We start from the raw sequence: 21,029 nt of genomic DNA, 5'->3' as shown, positions 1-21,029 counted from the left end.
GGGAATTTACGGGAAGCCTTGAGTGATTAAGCCCACCCCTCGTCTCGGGGCCCTGGAGACATTCTCTTTCGTCCCCGGGTCTCCAGAGGCTTCTCAAAGCACCGCATCCACACAGGGCTTCGTTGTGGCCTCGGCCCAGCCGGGGGAGTGGGGGGCAGCCTTGCACCTGCTCCCATAAAGAGTGGGGAGGCTGTGCTGTTCTGTTAATGAATGCTCTGGGCTTGACACTCCCTTGAAGGAAAAGACAATTTGTACTTTGACCATCTTCCAGAAGGGGTGGGAAGAAATACTTCAGTCATGTGCTTTTTTTAAAATTAAGACTTTTTATTTTGGAATAATTTTTGACTTAGAGAAAAGTTGCAAGGATAGTACACAGCATTCCCAGATACCCCTCACTCAAGTTTCAGTTTGCCTAGTCATAAAACTTTTAAATAGCCGTAGATGCTAAAAGTAAGAGAAAGAGTCAGCATTATACTCTATTTATCCTCAAGTAAGTTTGGTGTTCTCGTTCAAATTTCAATGATCTCTGAAAGAAGGAAACGTGTGTGTGCAAGCACACACACACACAACACACACACACACATTTTGGGGGCCATTTTCTCCACATCTTTAAAATAACATAGGTGGCATAATCTCAGTATTTTAAGATAAGGATTTAAAAACTGGCATTTGCGGGCACCTGGGTGACTCAGTCGGTTTAGGGTCCAACTCTTGGTTTCAGATCAGACCGTGATCTCAGGGTCCTGAGATGAGCCCCGCATACACCTGCACTCAGCGGGGAGTCTGCTTGAGATTCTCTCTCCCTCCCCCTCTGTCCCTCCTGCTCGTGTGCTCTGTCTCTCTCACTCTCTCGAATAAATGAAATAAATCCTTAAAAACTGATATTTGGACTGATAGAGCAGAGTGAGTAGTGATGCGGTCACCACAAGAACAAGAGCTACCGTTTATTGTGCACCTGGCCTTCTGTGTCCCAGCCTCTATGCACGCATGATATGCTTTTGTCTTCATGAGGATCCGGGAAGGAGGGGAGTATTATCCACCTTTATAAAATGAGGAGACCAACTCAGAGATGTTAAGAAACTTGTTCAAGGTCACACAGCTAATATGCATCCATAGTGGAAACAGACGCATGGGTTTAAGCTGTGTGGAAAGAGAATCACTGTGGATGCCGGTCCGTTCGCCCTTGCCAAGTCACACCCTCGGCTGTCACCAGAACTTCCGTTACACGGCAGTGAAGCCCCCCAACCCCCCACTCCATATATCACCCAGAATTAGCTGCAAAGTGTCAGGAAACTTGGCCAGGCAGCCCCAAGCATCAGCGAGGGCTGGAAGCCTTCACTGTGAAGCCCTTTATAGAAAGCCGCAGTTGGCAGCCCCCTCTCCTGCATGGGAACAAATTAACATTGGCATTCCAAACACAGGAAAGGAAGGAAATTGGAAACACAGTTTATACTTGGCCAGCCCTTTGAAATACTGTACCATGCTACCGACATCAATTAATGGAAAGCAGGGTTGTGCTGAGAGGCTCTGGTTTGGAAATGCATTAACACACGTTAAACATGTTTGTACAGGAACCGGATTATAAGCACCCTGGCTCCAAAACAATAAAGCAATTACCCTAAAACTGGGGCTCTCAGAGTTGTCATTAATTCAATCCACTCCACGCGGATCAGCAAAGGCTTTGCGCGGCTCCCACCAATGCCTTCCGCCACAAACGTTGAAAGGACACATCGCACACGCCTTTCAGAGTTGCACGTAAGTGTCAAACTCCATGCGCTCCCCATATCCCCCCAAATCATAAACACTCCACTTTGGAGAGGGGAAAAGTCCACAGCGACAGCGCCGGTGTTGGTCCACGCCGGGTTCGCGCAATCTCTCGTCGGGGAAGGTTAACTACAAAATACCTGTTCCATATTAAGAAATACCAAGTCACATTTTTGTCAAATATTATTTGTCAAATACCAGTTGCTGCAAAACGCAGAATTCAATTGCAGCCGAACACACAGCTAATACCAAACGGTTCACATAATAGCCGTGGTCTTACATGGGATCGTTTGCAGCGAAGGAACGCCACCCCCCCCTTCCTCTATAAACTGTTTCAGGAATTGGAAAGAAAAGCATCTGAAGCTCTGGAATAAATAAAGTACTGTGCCTTGAGCTGCCCCGTACAAAAGACCCAGCATGCTGGGAGCAAGGACTCAAAACGACCAAAAAGGCAAGTGCCCGCTTAAGGATTCTGTAAGCATGCCTAAGAGGGAAGGTTGTGGATGATGTGGGTGAACCTCAACGTTTCTGGCGCGCAATGAAAGAATCGGCGCTTTCTTCAAAGACCAGCCTCGGCAGGCGCCTCGCCCACGGACGTGCCCACCTGCGCGCGGAATCGGGGGCCCGGGGACCCGCCTGCCCGGGGACCCGCCTGCCCGGGGACCCGCCGCCCCTGCTCCCGCGCGCAGGTGACGTCCCGCCGAGCCACGCTGCTCTGAGATCCATCAAGTCCGAGCAATCTGGGTGCGTAAAGCTAAATGTGTTATCATTTTCACCACAAATTAACAGTTTCTATGTAAATATTGGTATTTCCTCACCCCATGAAGGCGAGAGGAGGCAAAATGGCACCGGCGCATTTGATTTAAACTAATTAAAAGCAGAGGGTCATGCAATTCAATATATTGATTTTACCAGTGGGACTTAAGTCTTTTATAATAAGTGTATACAGCTGCCGCGCTCTCCCACCACCACGTTTTAAAGGCTAATCCTCGCATTCCTTCTGACAATAACATGACAGGTCCCACACATCCCTGCCTGTGCCCTAACCCCGGAGACACTGCCAGAGTGCATTAAGGCGAAGCGTTGCAGCAGCCTGCCAAAAACAGTGTGTCGACAGCCCCCAGCTAGGTCTGAAGAGTGATTGCGAAAAAATTAACATGGCCAGCCATTCGGGCTCTCCATTCTCAATATTCATCTGGCAAAATGGATGGACAGGCTGGGGAGGGTGGGGCCTGCGGGAGCGTTAGGACACTCTGATTCTTGCAAGGGGCCAAATATGACCTTACCCAATAGGGAAAAAAGATATTAAAGCGATAGGGGTGATCAATCAACTTAGATGGGACTCTCCCCGGAATGAAGTCATCACTTGCCTCTGAGTTCAGCAGACATGTGATATTCGCTCACATCGCAGGCATTCCGGCGGTCAGGGGATCGGACACCAGCTGTGTTTATCTTGCAGAGGTTAGAGCCCTACTACGCGACCAAAGGCCCCCCGAACCGCCGCTCGCAAGCCCTTTCTTCTCTCTGAGCATTCAGAGAATCATCCCTTCACTGCCCGCAAATCGATTTTTATCTGGGCCACTTCCCTTACACCTTGGATGGACCACTCCACAACCAAATGAGAGCCCTTGGAATAAAAACCAAAAAGTAGCCCCGTAGGCTGGCATCCAGGGCTGGGCCTTAACCTGCCTTGATCCCAGAAGGGAAATACGAAGAAGATCAAAAAAGTTCAAATCTAGGTCACATATATCCTTGGGAAAAGGGGAATGGGGTGCGGGGGGGGAGAAGATCTTTGATTTAAGAACCAGCAAAATGAGGTTTAAAAGAAGTGATTTGGAAAGGGTTGCTAAAAACACAGCTGTTGGTGCACTCCTATGGCGAAGGCGCTCTGCAGCGAGCGAGCGAGCGAGCGAGCAGGGGAAAGCCTGTGTGACATCTATATTAACCTCTGGCTGCTTACAAGTGAGGGCCGTTGCTCCAAGTGCTGGAATGTGGAAGAGCCCCTTCCAAATTTTAACACAAGCCAGGTTACAGCTGCAAATGCCTGCAACCCATGCTCCTTTCCCGAAGCACTCCCTGAAGGAAATTTTTTAAAACTGTAACAGAATCTTTTTCTAATACTCTACAGTGGTAGGGCCTGTTCTTAAGGGGCAAGAGGAGAGATCTTAATGCCAAACACTTGTCAACAAAAAGGACAGCCAGATGGTATAAAGCAAAAACTACACAGCCTTCTCCTGACTCTTCAGCTATATTAACAAAAGCCACTTTTATACACTGAGTCCAGGAATGACCAGTTTCCAAGTTTTTATTTTTCTTTTTTAATTTAGCTTCGAAGATTAAAACAAATTTGCTTCTTTCCTAACCTGGGCCAGAGAGGAACATGCATCCCATGCCCCCTAATGCCAGGCGGCTTCTTTTTGGAGATCCCAAAGGAACTGCTGGATTTCTCTACAGGGGCCGGGGGGCGGGGAGGGGGGGGAATGGTAGGGGGCTCTGGCGGATTCGGTCTGCAGAACTCACATCGCCTGGGTTCCATTTCAGAGAGGGTAACCTGTTTTGAAATCCAAAATTAAGTCTACACAGAGGAGTCGGGGGCTTGTTAATCCAAACCAGTTTACAAATCTCGCCATTGAACCAAAGGGGCCCTGGCCGACGAGATGTGGGTCCCCCGCTGTAGCTCAGCTAGCATCACACGGGGCTTCATGAGACAGGCTGGTCTTTGTCATAAGATGGGGTCTGAAGTCCTCACTCTCCGCATCTGGTTTTGTCCTACATTCTCCTCTAGCTCCCGCTCTAGTTTAGATCCCACTCAGCCTGGCAGAAAGCTTGAATTCCACGGAGAAGGACTTAGAGGAACAAAAACCATTTTGGCTGCAGACAGAGGGAAGAATAAACGCACCAGGTCTGCGAAAGCCTTCAGAATCTGGTCAGAGGTCCCCCAAGCAGGGCAGGACAGCAGTGGTATGCAGTGGAGGGAGGAGGAGGTGCGTGGAGAAAGTCAGCAGCCCCCCAAAGCTGCGCCCGCACCCCCCGCGCAGGTCACCAAATAATGATCTGATATGGACGAATGACATTTTCTTATTATTGGATAAAGTGTGAGACTAAATGCACCTTTAGAAAACTTTGTATGTTACAGATCAATTATGATTTGCAGTCCAAGGAAAATCAGTGTGCTTCCTCAGCAAATTTAGCTTCCAGATTAATCTCCTACACATTCCCCTCCACCCCCACTGCCACCCCCAGGCCCCTCCTATGGAGAAATTCTGGAGCCCTGGACAGAATGGAAGGGACAGGCGGTTTACTCCTCCTGTGCTGTTGCTGAGCAGAAATGAAAGGCCACCCTTAAAGCATCCACAGGAGGAGTCTTGCCAAACTGCAGGCCAGGTCTTCGCCCAACTAATGACCTCGAGTTTTAGGGACAGCGAGGGAAAGAAAACAAGGTCAGCGTACTCTGTTAAAAGCCACTGCGCCATCTAATTTGGAGTGATGTTCCAGAAAGCAAGACCTGAGAAAGTCAGGACTGTCCCACAAAGCCCAAAGCCAGCCCGACTGATTAAGAGGCTCAGACAAGCCGGTCTTTGTCCTTTCAAGATGAAAGAAATGGGGCTAACGGGTTGGAAGGTGTGTGTACAGGCAGAGGAGAACCACCCAGCTGTGGCCTTCTCAAACAAGTCCCGGCTTGCTCCCACCCCCCAGGGGGAGCGAACAGCCCTGCCCCAAGGTTCCCAGAGGCGCCCAGTCAGCAACCTCCTCCTGTTCTGGGGTGGGGGGAAGCCCTAACCATGTTGCTGGTCCATAGAAGCAGGGTACTTTTCTGCACTTGGTTAGCAGAAGCCAGGGCTTACAAATGCCTTTTTAATGACCCTAGCCTGGCTCTGAAGGCCACCAGTACCTGCTGCATTCACTGGGGGTCATGGGTACCCAACAGAACAGAAGATACCATAAATCCCTCACCAGAGAAAGGGCCTGGCCCAGGCTAACCACCGGCTTCAGTATGGCGACAGAGCTCTGCTTTAATTTACATATATATATATATATATATATATATATTTGGAATTTTTCTTTAGTTTCTGGTGTAGGTCATAAATACACATTGTAAAAAAAAAAAATCACACAGACAAAAGTGCAGACAGTGAAAAACCAGAAATCAGACCCCAGGTCCCACTCCTAAGCTCCAGCCCCAGTCCTGCCCCACCCCCCAGTAAAATCTATTTCCAGTTCACGGTGTCTTCTTCCAGTGGGAACAGATGATATACAAGCACATACGTAACCTCACGGATCTGCACCTTGGTTTTTTCCACCTCATACATCTTGGAGATCGTTCTAAACCGGGACATATGGAGCTGCCTCCTTCTAACTGGCTGCTTAGTATAATTTAAACTTTCCTGAAGTTGTTTTGGCATCTAAACCTCCCACCCCTTGCTCGCTGAAACTCGTTGCACTATTTGATTTTTTTTTTTTTTTTTTTTGTTTTTTTTTTGGCTATTATTAAGGGCAGACAATGGCGACCCGGGAACTCGCGGGCCTTATCTGGGGCTGGAAGCTTTGGGGTTGATTCCCGCTTCCCGGCTCCTCCACCCACGCCCCACGCGCCCAGAGGGGGGCTTCAGTATCCCGGCGCTGTTGACAGGGCTCCCGTGGGCGTGAGTTTGCTGTCTTGACTCGGTTCGGATTTTCGCAGCAAGTTACACACGTAGAATGAAATCGGCTCAGGAACAGCGCTATCGGGGTGTGTTATCTCGGAAACCAAATATTTGATCATCAGTCCTACAGCGCGCTGCCGGGGGTTAGTTTGAGCAAGTCTGGTGAATGTGCGTGCACGGAGGGAGGCGGAGCCACCGCGCCCCCGCTGTAGCGCCAGCCTCCGGTCCCCGGGGCCCCTGCGGCTCGGGGAGTGAGCTAGGTCCCCCGTCCGCCCCCGGCAGCGTCTGCTCCGAGATCCCGCGCCACTCAATCGCCCAAAGCCGTGGTTTGCGCGCCACACGTGATAAACGCTGAAAATGGATTCTGCCCGCCTGGGACCTATCATTAAATATTAAAAATAGAAAGCTCGCAATGGCACCGTTTCTTCCCCAGCTCCCGCCGGGAGAGCTGAGAGCCGGGGCGGGGCGGGGGGGTGCGCCGGGTCGCAAGGAGAGGGGCCCGGAGACACTGGCGGCGCGCGGCACGCTAAGGCGGGCGCACCGCGAGGGGACAGGTAGGGCTGGCCAGGGCGGGGAAGGGGGCGCGACGCCTGCGATGCCAGGTCCAGACAGGGCTGAGAGGGGCCCCGAAAGGGCGGGAAGGCGGCTTCGCCCAGCAGGGCCCTTTAAATCCAGGTAGCAGGGGCCGCGCGGGCCCGGCGCAGCTCACATGACCCAGCCCCGCGCTTTGAACTGAGCCGCGGCCGGCCCGGCGCCTCCAGCCCCAGAGGTGCGGCTGCCGATTTAACCCGGAGGGGGCTTCGGGCCAGCCCTTTCCTCCGCCTAACTCCCACAGGCCAAAATGAGCCCGGTTCGCCCTACCTGGGGCGCGCACAGCTTGGGGGTCCCCTGGGGCCGGGAGTAGGAGACCCTCGGCCAGACACTGCGGTTTTGCAAACGGCCCGGAGTGTAAAGATGGGCGAACTGGATGTAAGAAGTGGCCCCCTCCCAGTCCCAAAGCGCCTCCTGACCTAGACGTTCACCCCCCCTCCCGCCTCCCTCCTGCCCTCACTCACCGAGGTTGACGAAGCTCATGACCATGTCGGCGTCGGTGAGGAAGTGGCTATCTTGCAGGCTGGCCAGAGGGGGGCCCTGGGTACTGAAGACGGCCTTGTAGGGGTAGGAGAAGCCCTGGCCGTCGGGCCCGCCGCCCTCCTCCACCGCCATGGCATTGTACAGGTCCAGCATGAACATGGGCGCCGAGTTGTGCTTGCCCTGGAGGTGGGGGCGCGGGCGATGGGGCAAGCCCAAGATAGAGAGGATCTCGCGCTGCATCTCCCGCCGCTCCTGGCTGCGGAGGCGCCGGTGGATGAAGCTCGAGTGCACCTCGTTGTCCAGGCTGAAGTCGGCCAGGGCTGAGCGCAGCAGGAGCAGGGGCGCCCAGAGCGCCACGAAGCTGTGCGGCGCCGCGGCGCGCAGCGAGCGCACGTGCATCGCGCCGGCTCTACGCGCGACCCGGGCTCCGGGCACCCGGCACCGGGGGCCCCGCGCCGCCCCAGGTGGCGGAGGGGGACAGGCGGCCGTCCACGCCGCTCGGTCACTTGCTGCAGACGGGCCCCGCTGCGCCCGCGCCAGACATGGCCCCTCCCCGGCCGGCTGCGCTCTGCCCGGACCCCCGCCCCCTGCTCGGCGCTAGCCCCGGGGGCCCCTCGCCCGGCACTCGCCCGGGCGCACCGCGGGGCTTGGAAACCGGCTGGAGCGAGCGAGCGAGCGAGCAAGGAGGCGGGCGCGGGTGGGAGGAGCAGCCAGCAAACCCAGGAGCCGGGAGAGCGAGCGCCGGGGAGGCAGCGAGGCGGCGGGCGAGCGAGCGCTCCTTCCTCCCGCTCCGCTCGGGCGGCGGCGACCCACTCTCTTCCGAACTCCGGCGCGGAGAGCAGGGGCCCCGAGTCGCTCTCCCAGCCGTGCGCGCCCTTGATCGCACGAGAGGCCGCCTCGGGAGCCCCAGACTGGTACGCGCTGGGGCCTGCGAGGAGGAGGAGGAGGACGGGCTTCCAGGGGCCCCTCCCGCGCCCGCGGCCTCCCACCTGCCCTCGGCCCCGCCCTCCCCCCAGCTGCGCCCAATGGGTTCATTCATTCCTTCTAGTGCGCTCTGCAAATATTTACCGAGTGCCCACGCGGTGCCCAGCGCCCGGCCGAGCGCCGCGGGGATGCGGAGGGAGGAATCCGAGCCGGCCCTGCCCTCTCGGGACTCGAAGTCGGACAGGGAGGAGGCCTGAGCGGGACCCGTGCGATTCGTTTTGGGCTGAAGTGGAAGAAGCTGGGGGAGTGCGGAGGCAGCGCAGCAATCGGAGAAGGCTTCCCGGAGGAGGTGACCCCAAGTCCCTCTCGTCCCTCTGCTCCACCACCGTCCCTTTTACTCCAGCCAGGCGGACCCCTCCGCGCCTCCCAGAACTTACGGCTAGCTTGTCTTTGCACTTGCCATTCCTTCTGCCTGGAATTCTCTCCCTTCCGTTTAATCCCTCCCACCCCCGTCTGTGCCTAGCTCCGATGGCCAACCCTCCACCTCCCGGTGCTGCTCGGGTGCCACTTCCTCCCAGACCAGGAGAGAGAAGGTCGTCTCCCCTCCTCACCCCTGCGCACATTTGTTTTATTTGCTTCAACTCCCCTCACCGTCTGGAATTACTGTTTTGAGTTATTCGTGCCTTCCTTACTGTCTTGTGTCCCCCACCGGAAACGGAGCGGGGGGGGGGCGGGGAGGCCGGGTTTTTCTCAGTCTCCTGTGCACCCGCAGCGCCTTGAACCCAGGTCCTGGTAGCGGCTGGGGCTGCACAATTAGTATTCGTAGAAATGACTGAAATTGTGCGGACTGCAGGATTTCTCCCCATCTCCTCCCCTTGTGGGCCCGGCTCATTTCCAAGCACTCCTCAGCCTGAGCCTACATACCCTGTCCCCTACCCCACTCCTGCGTCTGCCCTTCTCCATCAGCCCCTGGCTGGCGGTGTCTGAGAGCCGGCAGGCCCCCTTGCATCCAGTCCACCTCTGAGGGGCTGGGCCTGAGACCTCCCCAGACAGCTTCTCTGCCTTCCCTCCCAGCATTCATTCATCCCGGGAGCATGCTGAGCCTCTTGGAGCCCAGCATAGACTGGGACCGACAACGTGGAGCATGCTTTGAGACCGTAAGTGAATTACTGCTCTTCAGGAAACCCATTTCTTCATCTGTAAAAATGGGAGCAAAATAGCTCTTCACCCAGAAGGCAAGTGAGGCCGTGGGTGCAAGTTCAACCTTGCCTCCTTCCCCTCCTGGGGCTGCTCAGAAGAGGCAAATCCACAAGCTAGGGGTTCCCAGATGATGGGCTAGATGGAGGGGCACCACAGGACCTTTGGGATGAAAGGTGAAGGGCTGAGTCTGGGAGACAAGGGTTGGCGGGGGGCAGTCTGGCTCAGCCTCACATGGGGACAGGAGAAAGCTCCAGGATTGGAAAAGATAAACCTGGTATCCTAGAGTTTTCTGGAGCAGAGAGGGTTCTGCCCTGCCGCCCTCTGGGGGCTTTTGGACAAGATGGCAGCCTGAGGGGCCACGTGGGTGGATACGTGAGGCCAGAGGCCAGGCAAGGAGGAGAGAGATGCAAGGCTTGCAGATCATAGACATTCCTATCACATTCTCCGGCCCTGTTACTGAGGCCCCCGGCTTCCAGATGGAACAGGTCCTGAGCCCCCAGGCCCAGGGCTGGGCCTCTGCCCACCTGTCAGTGGAGGCACTTTGAAAGCCCCCTCCACCTGCCCTTTATCCACGAACTCTTTCCTTCAACAAAAGTTTGCCAAGTCCTTCCTGGGTGGCAGGCAGGGTGGGCTTCGTGGGCATGCCACCCGCCTAGACGCCCAGGCCTGCTCGCTCAGAAGGGCCTCACGCCTGGCTTTCTGTTCTGCTGCTTCAGTATTGCCATTCTTCCTAATCGGTGAACAGAGGGCCCCTGCTTTCCTCTTGCACCGGGCCCTGCAAATTATGTGGCCCATCCCGGTGCCAAGCACCGTGCTGGGCGGGAGGGTACCGCGGTGAGGCCGCCTCCATGACAAAGCTGGCGTTCAGCCCAGAGGAGACAAAGCAGCAAGCTTCAACAGGATTTGGGGGCAGGAGGGGTGGCAGTGCTGTCCCTGGATGCTCTCGGGGAAGGAGGTGGTGCTCTCAGCAGCTGGAGCTGGGCAGCACAGGGAACACAGGAGGGTCAGGGAGGAAAGACGCGGATGGGCATCATGGTGGGGGGAAAGCTAACACAGGGACCTGTAGCGGCAGCCAGAGCAGTGCTGGCCCCCCGTGTCCGCCGCTGAGGGTGCGACCTACATCATCTTGGCCTGTGATAAAGACAGGGCTAAGTCAACAGGGTGAGGTGGTGGGAGGGGGGAGGGGGAGATGGGAAGGGGATCTCCTGGAGGAGACGCTCTGAGCTGAGTCCTGGAAGGATGAGGAGGGGACAGCTTTCCCAGGGAAAGGCATCCTAGGCAGAGCGACCAGCAGGTGCACAGGCCCTGCAGAACGAGGGACAGACGCCAGGCTTTGTTGCCCCTGAGCTGCCCCGTGTCCCGGGGCCGGCCCTTCAGGGGCAAAATCATTGCAACTGCTATGCCCACTTCCAACACCAGCTGAGATGAAGGAGGTTACTTTCTTCCCGAAAGCAAGGGCCTTCTCTGCTTTTTAATCCACTCTCAAGTCTTTTGGGGGGATTCTGATAGGCATTGGAGGCTGGGGGCGGGGGCGGCAGGTAGTGGTGCTACTGATTTACATATGAAAACAACTGGTTGGTCTGCATCTACCCTGTCCCCCCTCAACCAGGAAGGCCCTGCAGCAAGGATTATAGTGTCCCACACCCCCCCTCCCCGCCCCGTGCATCCCACCTGAGCCCATGGGAGCCTGGCACACAGCAGGTGCTCAATAAGTACCCATTGAGTGAATAGCAGTAAGGACAGCCAACACCTAAAGAGCACCGTTGGCTGAGGACCTACTATGCAGGCGCCAGGTTGCGGTGTCTCCCAGACCCCTCACCCCGAGACCCTTCCTCTGGGATGCCATCTTTTCTCATGCAAGATGAAGAGAAAACATGCTCTCTGTATCCAAGACCTGGGCAAGATAAGGTTCTCTCTGAATTCCCACAACCTCATTTAGGCTTATCTTTCCTGTAATCCATGCTGGGGAGAGGGTGTCTCTATTTTCCCTGCTTCCTCCCCCACAGGAGTGCCCAGCACTGCCCCAGGCCCTCAGGGAAGGCTTGCTTGATTACAGAACGAACGAATGAATGAATGCAAACACACGGGCAAGAAATATCTGGCTGGGAATACATCAGATGCTGCTTTGAGAACCGAGGACGCCAGCAAACTCTTCGAGAGTGTTTAGAGAAAGTCGGATGGGAGCTTGCAGCCTGGTCCTGGGAGCCTGTCTGTCTGGTTTCACACCCCAGGCCTGCCACTTGTACTCATGTCTCGGGGATTTAAACTCTCGGAGTCTCAGTTCCCCCCTCTGTATAATGGGAGCCTATTAGCGCCCATCTCCTAGGGTCACTTGTCTCCCAGGGTTGCCAGGAGGATTTGGAAGTGAAATCAATTCATGTCAAGTGCTTTGCAAGGTGCCTGGGGCACAGAGAAAACATTTGACCAATGTGTGTTACCATCTGGATGAAAAGGAAAATACATTAACAGGAAAGCCTTCTAAGTTAAAAGTAACAACACAGTTCTTCATGATGGTCTGCTTTGGGGCCAAGCAGAGAAAGGCCCATTTATCCTGACTATGAGAGATCCAGAGCAGGGGTGAGAGCAGAGCGGGAGCCCAGCACTAGCGACGAAGGGGCAGTGCTTGCATTCTGATCCCCTCATTGTCCCCCAGCAGCCCTCCTGTGCCATCCAGGGCCCAGAAACCTCCTTGGGGCCTCTCTCAGTTCCCAGCAGCCAGCGCCCCAGCCCCCACCCCAGTTGTGGTTCCCCGAGCTGGGCACCCAGCGCTGGACTCCCCCGCTGCCGTAACCAGATCTGCCCTAGTCTGCTCCACACTTGGGGCCAGCTCCGCCTGGTGGAAAGACAGCCTGGAAACGTGAGGGGTATCATTGTGTCTGGCCAGCCCAGCCGAGTGTCCACAGCCCGCCGGCCTCCCAGCACCGGGCAAGGAGTTTTCATTTCATACATCATCAGTCACATCTTGCCGAAGCGATTTTGACCAAGTCAGCATGTGTCTCAAAGGCAATAAAAAAGAACGGAATCCTGCTGACGCTCACATTCAGCAGGAGGTAGGAAGCTCATCTTCACCATAGTACCATCTGCCCTGGAGGAAGTTCAGCAGGCCGAGGGGCTCCCCGGGGGCACCCTCCCCAGCCAAGGCAGTCCGGGAGCTGTTCCCCCTGTCCACCCACCTGGCCAAGGCCTGATGACCTGGGCCTCAGACACTAGCAGGGAATAGGAGGCCAAGATGTAATGAAATGTTGCTTTCATTAGTGAAAGCCAATCTTTCACTGCACTGGAGATACAGACTCAAACTTGCTTTCTCTGGGGCTTTCTTTGCACAATTTTTTAAACGGGTAAAATGCTGAACGGCTTCTACTGGTCTTAAGTGCATTCGGCAGTAGCCACAGTTGCAAATGGAAAACACAGACACACATACTCTCTCTCTCTCTCTCTCTCTCTCTCTCTCTCTCTCTCTCTCTCTCTCTCCAGAGAAAGCTGATCTCTGGATCTCCCAAACAGCTAGGAGGAAGCTTCAGTTTTGTTTATTACTCGCATGGCTGTTATTTCTTCCTCAGTTGGAGGAGCTGCTTTTGAGCATTTACTATGCCCGGTTCAGCTTCAGAAGGAGCCCTTTCCTCCTTCCCAGACATGAATAAGAGCAGCTGACGGGTTTGAAGCCAGGCACCTGCTATGCCCTACATCGCCTAAGCCCACGTCACCCTCCAACGTGCAGGGGGCTGTTCGACTTCTCAGGCCGCAGAGTAGACCGAGATTCTGACAGCAACTTGCCCAATGCGATGGGGCCATTTTCCGAAGCTACACTTGTCCACGCAGCCCAGGCTCTTAAACTTTACCTGGTGGTTTAGCGATCTGGGAGCAGATCATTTTTCCCCCTTTGATCCAAAAGCAACACTTCCCCATCCTGGTTGTGTACATGAATTCCTGGGGAGCTGTCAAGTAAAGGAGACCCCGCACAAGGCAGACACAACATCGGGAAGCAGAGGACATGGGGCCCAGATATAACAGGGAGGGCTGGGGAGAGGGTGGCCTGAAAACCACAGTTCCGTGGGGGCTGGGGGATGCCATCCAGGACTTGGATTCTAGGGGCGCCTGAGTGGCTCAGTCGGTTAAGTGTCCGATCTTTATAGACTCTTGATTTCGGCTCAGGCCATGATCTCAGGGTCGTGAGATGGAGCCCCTCGTCGGGCTCTGTGCTGGGCATCGAGCCTGCTTGGGATTCTCTCTCCCTCTCCCTCTGCTCCCCCCACCCCGTCTAAAGAAAACAAACAAATAAACAAACACATTCTGAAAAAAAGTAATTTTAGTCTAAGGTTACCACCTAGTTCTAATTTTTAAGAGAAGCCGAAAATCTGTTTATATCTGACAACTCTCCATGTGTATTGGCAACTAACTGAATTTGTTTAATGGTTAGACCAAAGAAAACCCATCTACCAGTTAGATTCTGGACTCCAGTGTGCCTCTGGCCTTATAGAGGGCTCTGCTGGGTTTGGAGGGTGTATCGGCCTCCCCAACCCCCAAACCGAAGGACCCCCAAGGTCTGTGCATTTCAAAGCAGCTCCATTTAATACACTATTTGTGGAACATTCAGTGAGCGAGAGAGGTAGGAAAGACCTACCACCCTCCCCACCAGACCCTAACCCTCTCCAGAGTCCCTGTCCCACTGACAGTCTCTGTCCCACTGACTCCTACTATGTGGCCCTGGTAACTGATCTTTCCATAAACTCGCCCTCCCCCCAGCTCAGAAAATTCACCCACAAATGTCAACATCCAGAATGCTTTCTTGAGGAGGTAGGGTCTTCATTGCCGTTGCTTCCAAGTGTCTCCTACCTCTGCGCTGCACCTGGGACTTTGTGTCCAGGGACTGTCCCATCGTGGGAAGCAGAGCCTGCCCCCCCAGCCAGGAGCTGCACAGCCCAGAGATGCACTGTCCCAGCCTGCTTTGCAACCAGAGCATGTGACCAAGTCCCAGCCTGTCAGACGCAGTTAGTCTGTGCCTGAACCACTCTGCAGAGCCATTTGGGGCCATGTTCCCAACTGCAGAGCCCCCCAACCTGGTTCTCTGGCCTTCCTGAAAGTTCTGTGAGCCCCCCCCCAAGATCCTCTGGTGAACGCCTTTCCTGTAGCAGTCAGCCCCAGATGGTTTCTGTTGCCTGCAGCTACGAACCCTGCAGGATGCAGCATCAGGGAGCTTGGAAGGGCCCATGGAAATCATGTCTACCCAAAGTTTACAGACCTTCCCTTTTTCTCAGCAGCTGAAACTTTTGATCAAGGAAGCTTTTCACAGATGCTCAATGCAGAAAACAGAGCTTCTGTGGTTAAACCAAGCAAGAAAGGGAGCTAGAGTTGCTACATTTAACAAATAAAAATGTAGGCTGCCCAGTTAGATCTGAATTTCAGATAAACAATGAGTAATTTTTAGTCTAAGTATGTCCCATACTTTATTTGAGACACACTTATACTACAAATTTATCTCTTTGTTCTCTGAAAAAGATGTTTGATAGGTTAAGCCACAGTGTGCTGGGTTTCAGTCAGTTATAGCCCAAATCCTACAAATGTGTGGTTTATGTCCTTCAGCTTGAAGATAGAGAAATTGAGACCCAGAGAAACACTGCGGGGCCCCAAATCTCCCAGTGAGTCAGGGCAGAGCTGTCATTCAAACTCGGGCTCCTGGCTCCCGGGGTCCTAGAAGCTCTTCACTCCCCCGCACCATGCGTCTCTCCGTCCCTGCTCCTTCTTCCTTCTCTAACTGTTTCTTACTCTCTTACTTCTCTATTCTTACCTCCTCGCTGTGTTCCTGCCCATTTAAAAGAAAAAATTCTTCCTTCTACCTTGCATTTTATCTTTATTGCCTCCCCCTTGGTAAACCCTCCCTCCAAAATAGGTTAGTCCTGAATCGCATAAAAAGATAATTTGGGAAAATGAACAGATTTGACCTCACCTTACATATGATGCAAAAAATAATGAGGGTCAGCACTGATGAATGACACAGCTATCTGGTGCTGGGCACATTGTAGATTATCTCGAATCTTCTAACAGCCCTGAAATTAGATGCTCTGTCTCCCATTTCACAGATGAAGATATGAAGGCACAGAAGTCAAAGAGCTTGCCCAGGACAAAAGGCAATGCCAGCATTCACACCCTGGGCAACCTGCTTCTGACTCCCTTGTTTCTTCCAGCCACACCTCTCCATAAAGCCAGCCACAACTTTTATTTCCATGGCTCACACGGTGACTGACCACTGAGTAAGGTTGCCAGATTTAACAAATCAAAATATAGGACACCCAGCTAAATTTGAATTTCCAATAAACAATGACTAACTTTTAAGTAGAAGTGTGTCCCAAATTGTATGGGACATGCTTATGCATACTCGCCACCCCCTGAAATATATAGTTAAGTGTCTCTTGGTTTCTTGTCTCTCCCCCACAGGAAAGTGGGCAAGGATTTTGAATCCTTTGAACTCGTTCACTGCCCTAAACAGAGCCCAGAAAGGGTCTTGCACGTGGTAGATGCTCAACAAATATTTGCCGAGTGAGTGAATGACCTCCCTCAGAGCACATCTTGGTTTCTGTCTGGAACATCGCCTGAGTCAGAATCAGGAGCTGGGATTGTCACTGATAACCCGTCACTGAGGCACTGAGTGACAGTGGGCAGGCGGCTGAGGGGCTCATCATAGAGCCCAGTGTCACCAGGGAGATCAGGTGACAAAATGGCCTTGACAGATGGATCTAGATGGGAACGGCCATGTGTTCAGGTGTTCAGGCGTGGCCAGGGAGAGGCTGAGAACAACAGCTGGGAAGGCTTCTCTGAAAGGTGATGTCTGGGAGCCAGGCATGTGATGCACAGGGAAAGGGTGCTCCCGGTAGGGGCAACTGTAAATGCAAAGACCCCGAGGTGAATCCCAAGAGCATCTGGGCGACCTGACTTCAGGAACACCTTCTAACTCCAGCTTTTCCTGAGGCCCGATGGCTCCCTGTGCCCGGATCCCCGGACACCACCACATTCTAGGGGTGGCTTGCGTGCGTGCTTAATTCTTACAGCCAAAAGAAGTCAGCCCAAACCCCTGGCCTGGGCCCCTGGCCTGCAGCAGGGTCCAGGCACGGGCATTGCTGCGTGCTCCTCCACTGGGGGGGCTGAAGCTCAGCGTCCTCATGGGCCAGACCCATCCCTGTCTGGCCACCTCTGAAGAGCGTGCTCCCAGGAAGCTATCTGCAGTTGCAAAACCAGGAAGCATGATGTTCCCAGACATCAAAGAGGTTGCAAAGATTGTGGTCACCCCAAACCCAGACCTCTTCCTGCAGCTGCTGTTTAGTTAATACCAAGTCCGAGGATTTTTCTTCAGGGCTCCCATGAACGGTAGAAGCTGCCACCCCCACCCCCACCTCGTGGCTGTAATCTGTCCCATGTCCCTCCATGTCTCCGGCACGATGGCCCTGATTTTGTTTTTATGGGGTAATATTCTCTGATTCCCAAATGCCTTGTGGGAACTTGCTGGAGGTTGGGGGTAGGAAGCGGAGAAACAAAAGAACGGTTTACAGGGCTCCAGAAGCTTCATTATAACCAGAAAATTTAATTACACACATTTGGTTGTTTCGTTTCCATTTGTGAAGGAGGAAAAAAAAAATCAATTGAGTGTGGCCACACTGAGTCCCTCTTCGAGGTTAGTTCAAGGCATCTGTGACTTCTGCAATCCTTGTTGGCATTCAGCGATAAACAGGCTGAGAAGATAAAGCCGTCCTGTGTTTAAAAAGGGGGTCTGTCTCTGAGGCAGAAATTTCATAGATAAAACAACGGAATGTGACTCACAGAGGTCATCTAGTGAAAATGACCCTGTGTGGACACTGATCTCCTCACACAGGAGCTGAACCCTAAAACAGACAGGAAGCTGGGGGGGGCAGGGGAAGCTAGATCATTCTCTGCATCTGGCTTTCGAGGAGCCACCTCCAAGCCCCGTTTTCCAGATGAGTTTGATGTTGCGAATGTCCCTTCCCCGCCTCTGCTGTCTCCCCGCCTGGACCACCTTTCCTCTTTCTGTCCGTTCATCAAACGTGCGGACGCGGTGCAGGGAAAAAGGACTTCCTGGTCGGGTCAGTTTAAAGAAATGATGAGCTGGAGAAAGACAAACAGGTTTCTTCACTTCCGAGCTTCTCAGTCTGTAATTAGAGTACAGTGTTTCCCTGAGCTGTTACATTAAGTCAGGAGTGTATCCAGTCCCAATGACAGGAGCGCAAACCAAGGGGGTGCCTCTCAGAGGGAGAGGTCCTGTTCAGGCAGCGCTGGGTCCCGGGGGGGCGCACAGGGCAACCTCTTCTTGTGGCTCTGTTCTCTCCGTCTCCCTAGCTCTTTTGATTCGGCATCTGTCTGAATGTTGGCTTCATTATTTCCCACCACAGACTGGCGTCCTCTGCACGGCAGGGGGACTCAGACCCTGATTGTTCCAGATGGACAGTGCTGGCTGGTGAGCGTGGTGGAGAGGGAGAGCTTCTTGCTTCCGAAAAAAAAAAAAAAAAAAAAGGACGTCCAGGTCTTGGGCCAGGAAACGGAGCACCCGAATTTCCCGGTCTAGGTCACCTGCCCACCCCAGAGTCAGGATGGAGGTCCCTGCACTGGGTCAGCCCCACCAGAGACCTATGCCATGGGGCAGAACCAGGAACTCCAGTGTATAATTCAGTCTAGGCCTGAGCATCAGGGGGGCAATGGTGTAAGCCCTGGTCCAAGTCTGAAGGCCCAAGAGTCAGCAGGGTAGGTGTCCAAGGGCAGGAGGAGACGGATGTCCCAACTCAGCCAGAGACAGCGAATGGGCCCTTCCTCCACATTTTCAACGTGTTCAGACCCTCAGTGGATTGGATGACGCCCACCCACACGGATGAGGGCGGGCTTCTTTACTCCATCTACCAATGCAAATGCTAATCCCTTCCAGAAACACCCTTACAGACACACCCACAAATAATGTTCTACCAGCCATCCGGGCATCCCTTAGCCCAGGCAAAGGGACACCTAAAATTAACCATCACAGGGGGTCAGAAGGCTCCACCCCAGAGTTCTACAAGCACGTGGCGGGTGAGTTTCGGAACCACTACCCAGGGTCGGGAGGATGAGTCCGAGGTCATCTGTGTCCTGGGGGGCAGGAGAGCCAGGAGAGTTGCGACAGTTTGAACACTACCGTGAAGAAGAGCGCAGAGGCACTGCTCTTCCTACTCCTCGACAGCTTCCCAAACGTTCGCTGGACTGGAGGGGTCAAGAGTGGCTCACATCGCCTTCATGCCAGAACATGTCGCCTGACCCCCGACCCACCCACTCAGGATGCCCGGGAGGGTCAGAGACGGCACGTCTGACTTTACCAACCCTGAATAATGAGCACTTCGGAAGACTTCATCACGTGCCCAGCACTGGACTCGGTGGTAGGATTGCGCTGCGCTGTGTGTAACAGAAACCTGCCCGTAATGGCTTAGCCAAGAAGGACAGGTGGGTTTCGAACATAGGAAGGGTATAGTAGGAGGTTCAAGGCTGATGCCGCTTCCCCGTAAGGACCTTCCTCCTCCTGAGCGCCCTGCTCTCCTTAGCTTGTCGTTTCCACCCTCAGGGTCACACGTTGCCCCGCTCCAGGAATCCCAAGCGTCTTCCAGAATGATGAATGGAAGGAAGAGGGAGGACAAGAGAATGACGCGTCTCATCAGCCGGCACGGGGTCACACAGGCATGCTTAGCTGCAACAGGGGCTAACCCGTGAGTATTTTGGGCCGGCACCATGTTGTTTTGGTAGAAAGGAAGGGGGAGAGAATGGGTCAGCAACCAGCAGCATCTGCCCCACACGCCACCAGCCTGACTTGGTTCACCCTCCTGACATCTTCTTGAGGTAGCGACTGTTTGCATCTAGGCGAGGAACTACCTCAGGGGTCTGCAGACTATGGCCCGTGTGCCGCATCCGGTCACCTATGAAAGTTTTATTAACACAGCTACGGCCAAATGTTTACATCCTATCTAAGCCTGCTTTCACGTTTAACGGCAGAATTAAGTAGCTGTGACGGAGACTGTACGTTCTGCGGAGCGGGAAATACTGACGATCCGGTTCTTTACGGAAAACGTTGATGGACCCCTGCAAGAAACCCTGGTTACTCAAAGTGTGGGTGGGCGACCAGCAGCATCAGGAATACCAGAAACAGAATCTCGGGCCGGCGGAGACAAGAACCTGTGCTTACTCACTGCGTGAGCCTGCGTGTTCCCGAGTCCCCATTTTCCCACCTGTAAAATGGACACAATCATCCCTCTCATCTCCCTCGTGTTGCCTGGAGGAATCAGAGAGGCAGTCCATGGAAGTGCCTGGTGGATGACAATTACTTGAGAAATGGTAACAAGCTGCTGGTGTTGGTCTTCATGTCTCTCTCTCTCTCTCTTTTTTAAATGTCACTCCCATGATCCATAATCTCAGGAATTCCTTGGGGGATAAAGAAGGACAGGCTCCTGCAGACTCCTGGTTGCTGGGCACTGGGAGGGAAACAGCCATGACACCAATCTGGTACCGAATTCTCTCTGGGGCTTTTATTCGACACCGCACAGGAATGTTTTGGTCCAACTGTTGCCCTGTAGCTTTCTGGCTGGTTCTTGGGTGTTTGCACAGGAGGGTCCTCCTCAGGCCTCAGCGGTCACATTTTTCCCCAAGTTGAGTCCCAAACAGTCGGGTTGGTTCCTTTGACTCCTTTTGTTTCAATGTGCTCATGAGCCTGCATGAAAATGGTTGTGAGCTGCATCCGGCCCTGCACAGCAAGAACAGCCTACAGCCTGATGGGCTCACCCTTCTGGAAATGTGGAGGAAGAGTCAACAGGTCAAACGAGATGAGATTCTGAACCTAGTCATCCTTAGAAATTTTATCTTTGCCAATACATAAAATAATAGAATTAAAAACTAATTTAAAAAAACCCAAAATTTTAAAAAATGTTTTTAAAGTCTCTTTTAGGTAGTCCATTCCCAAAGAATAGGTGGCATTGAGCTTCTTTGATATCCCTAAAAGCTGGCCTCTAAAGTTCCCATCCCCCCACGACACACAAAAAGCTCCACTTTGGGGCAATTCTCCCTGTTTCCGGAAGGTTCTGGAGGTTTACCACAAAGGTCCCTGCCTGTTTGGAGCTTCTCAGCAGCAGAAAATTACTAACCACAAAAGCTTTCAGGACAGGCATTTAAAATCAACCCAAAGACACTCGTCTTTCACGGGCTTTTGCCTCCAGACAGTTTTTCACAGTCCAATCCCACACCGTTCCTCGCAGACAGGATCAGCATCCAAACCAAGGATTCTTTTAAGAATTCTGTATGCATTAATGTGATCACCTTGAACTTGTGCAGGACGAAGAGCTCCAGTTAGCAGGGGGCTTGCGAAGGCTTTTAATAGGAAACACTTGTGCCAAATATAAAGGCTTCTCCTTGTGC

General features: G+C 53.6%; 1 protein-coding gene across 1 annotated transcript in view; it reads right to left on the bottom strand.

Moving 5' to 3' along the window:
- Positions 1-8,396, bottom strand: part of BMP7 (bone morphogenetic protein 7) — an 86,549-nt gene extending 78,153 nt beyond the window's left edge. The window contains exon 1 of the mRNA XM_025853342.2: positions 7,463-8,396. Within this exon, the coding sequence (XP_025709127.1) occupies positions 7,463-7,880 (418 nt within the window). The 5' untranslated portion in view covers positions 7,881-8,396. The remainder of the gene's footprint in view (positions 1-7,462) is intronic.
- Between the last annotated feature and the right edge of the window lie 12,633 nt (positions 8,397-21,029).

The sequence above is a fragment of the Callorhinus ursinus genome, unplaced genomic scaffold (genome assembly GCF_003265705.2).
Source record: "Callorhinus ursinus isolate GAN/ISIS: 27379988/994484 unplaced genomic scaffold, GSC_fseal_2.0 scaffold53, whole genome shotgun sequence".
Lineage (NCBI taxonomy): Eukaryota > Metazoa > Chordata > Mammalia > Carnivora > Otariidae > Callorhinus > Callorhinus ursinus.
This window is presented reverse-complemented; position numbering and strand designations above follow the sequence as displayed.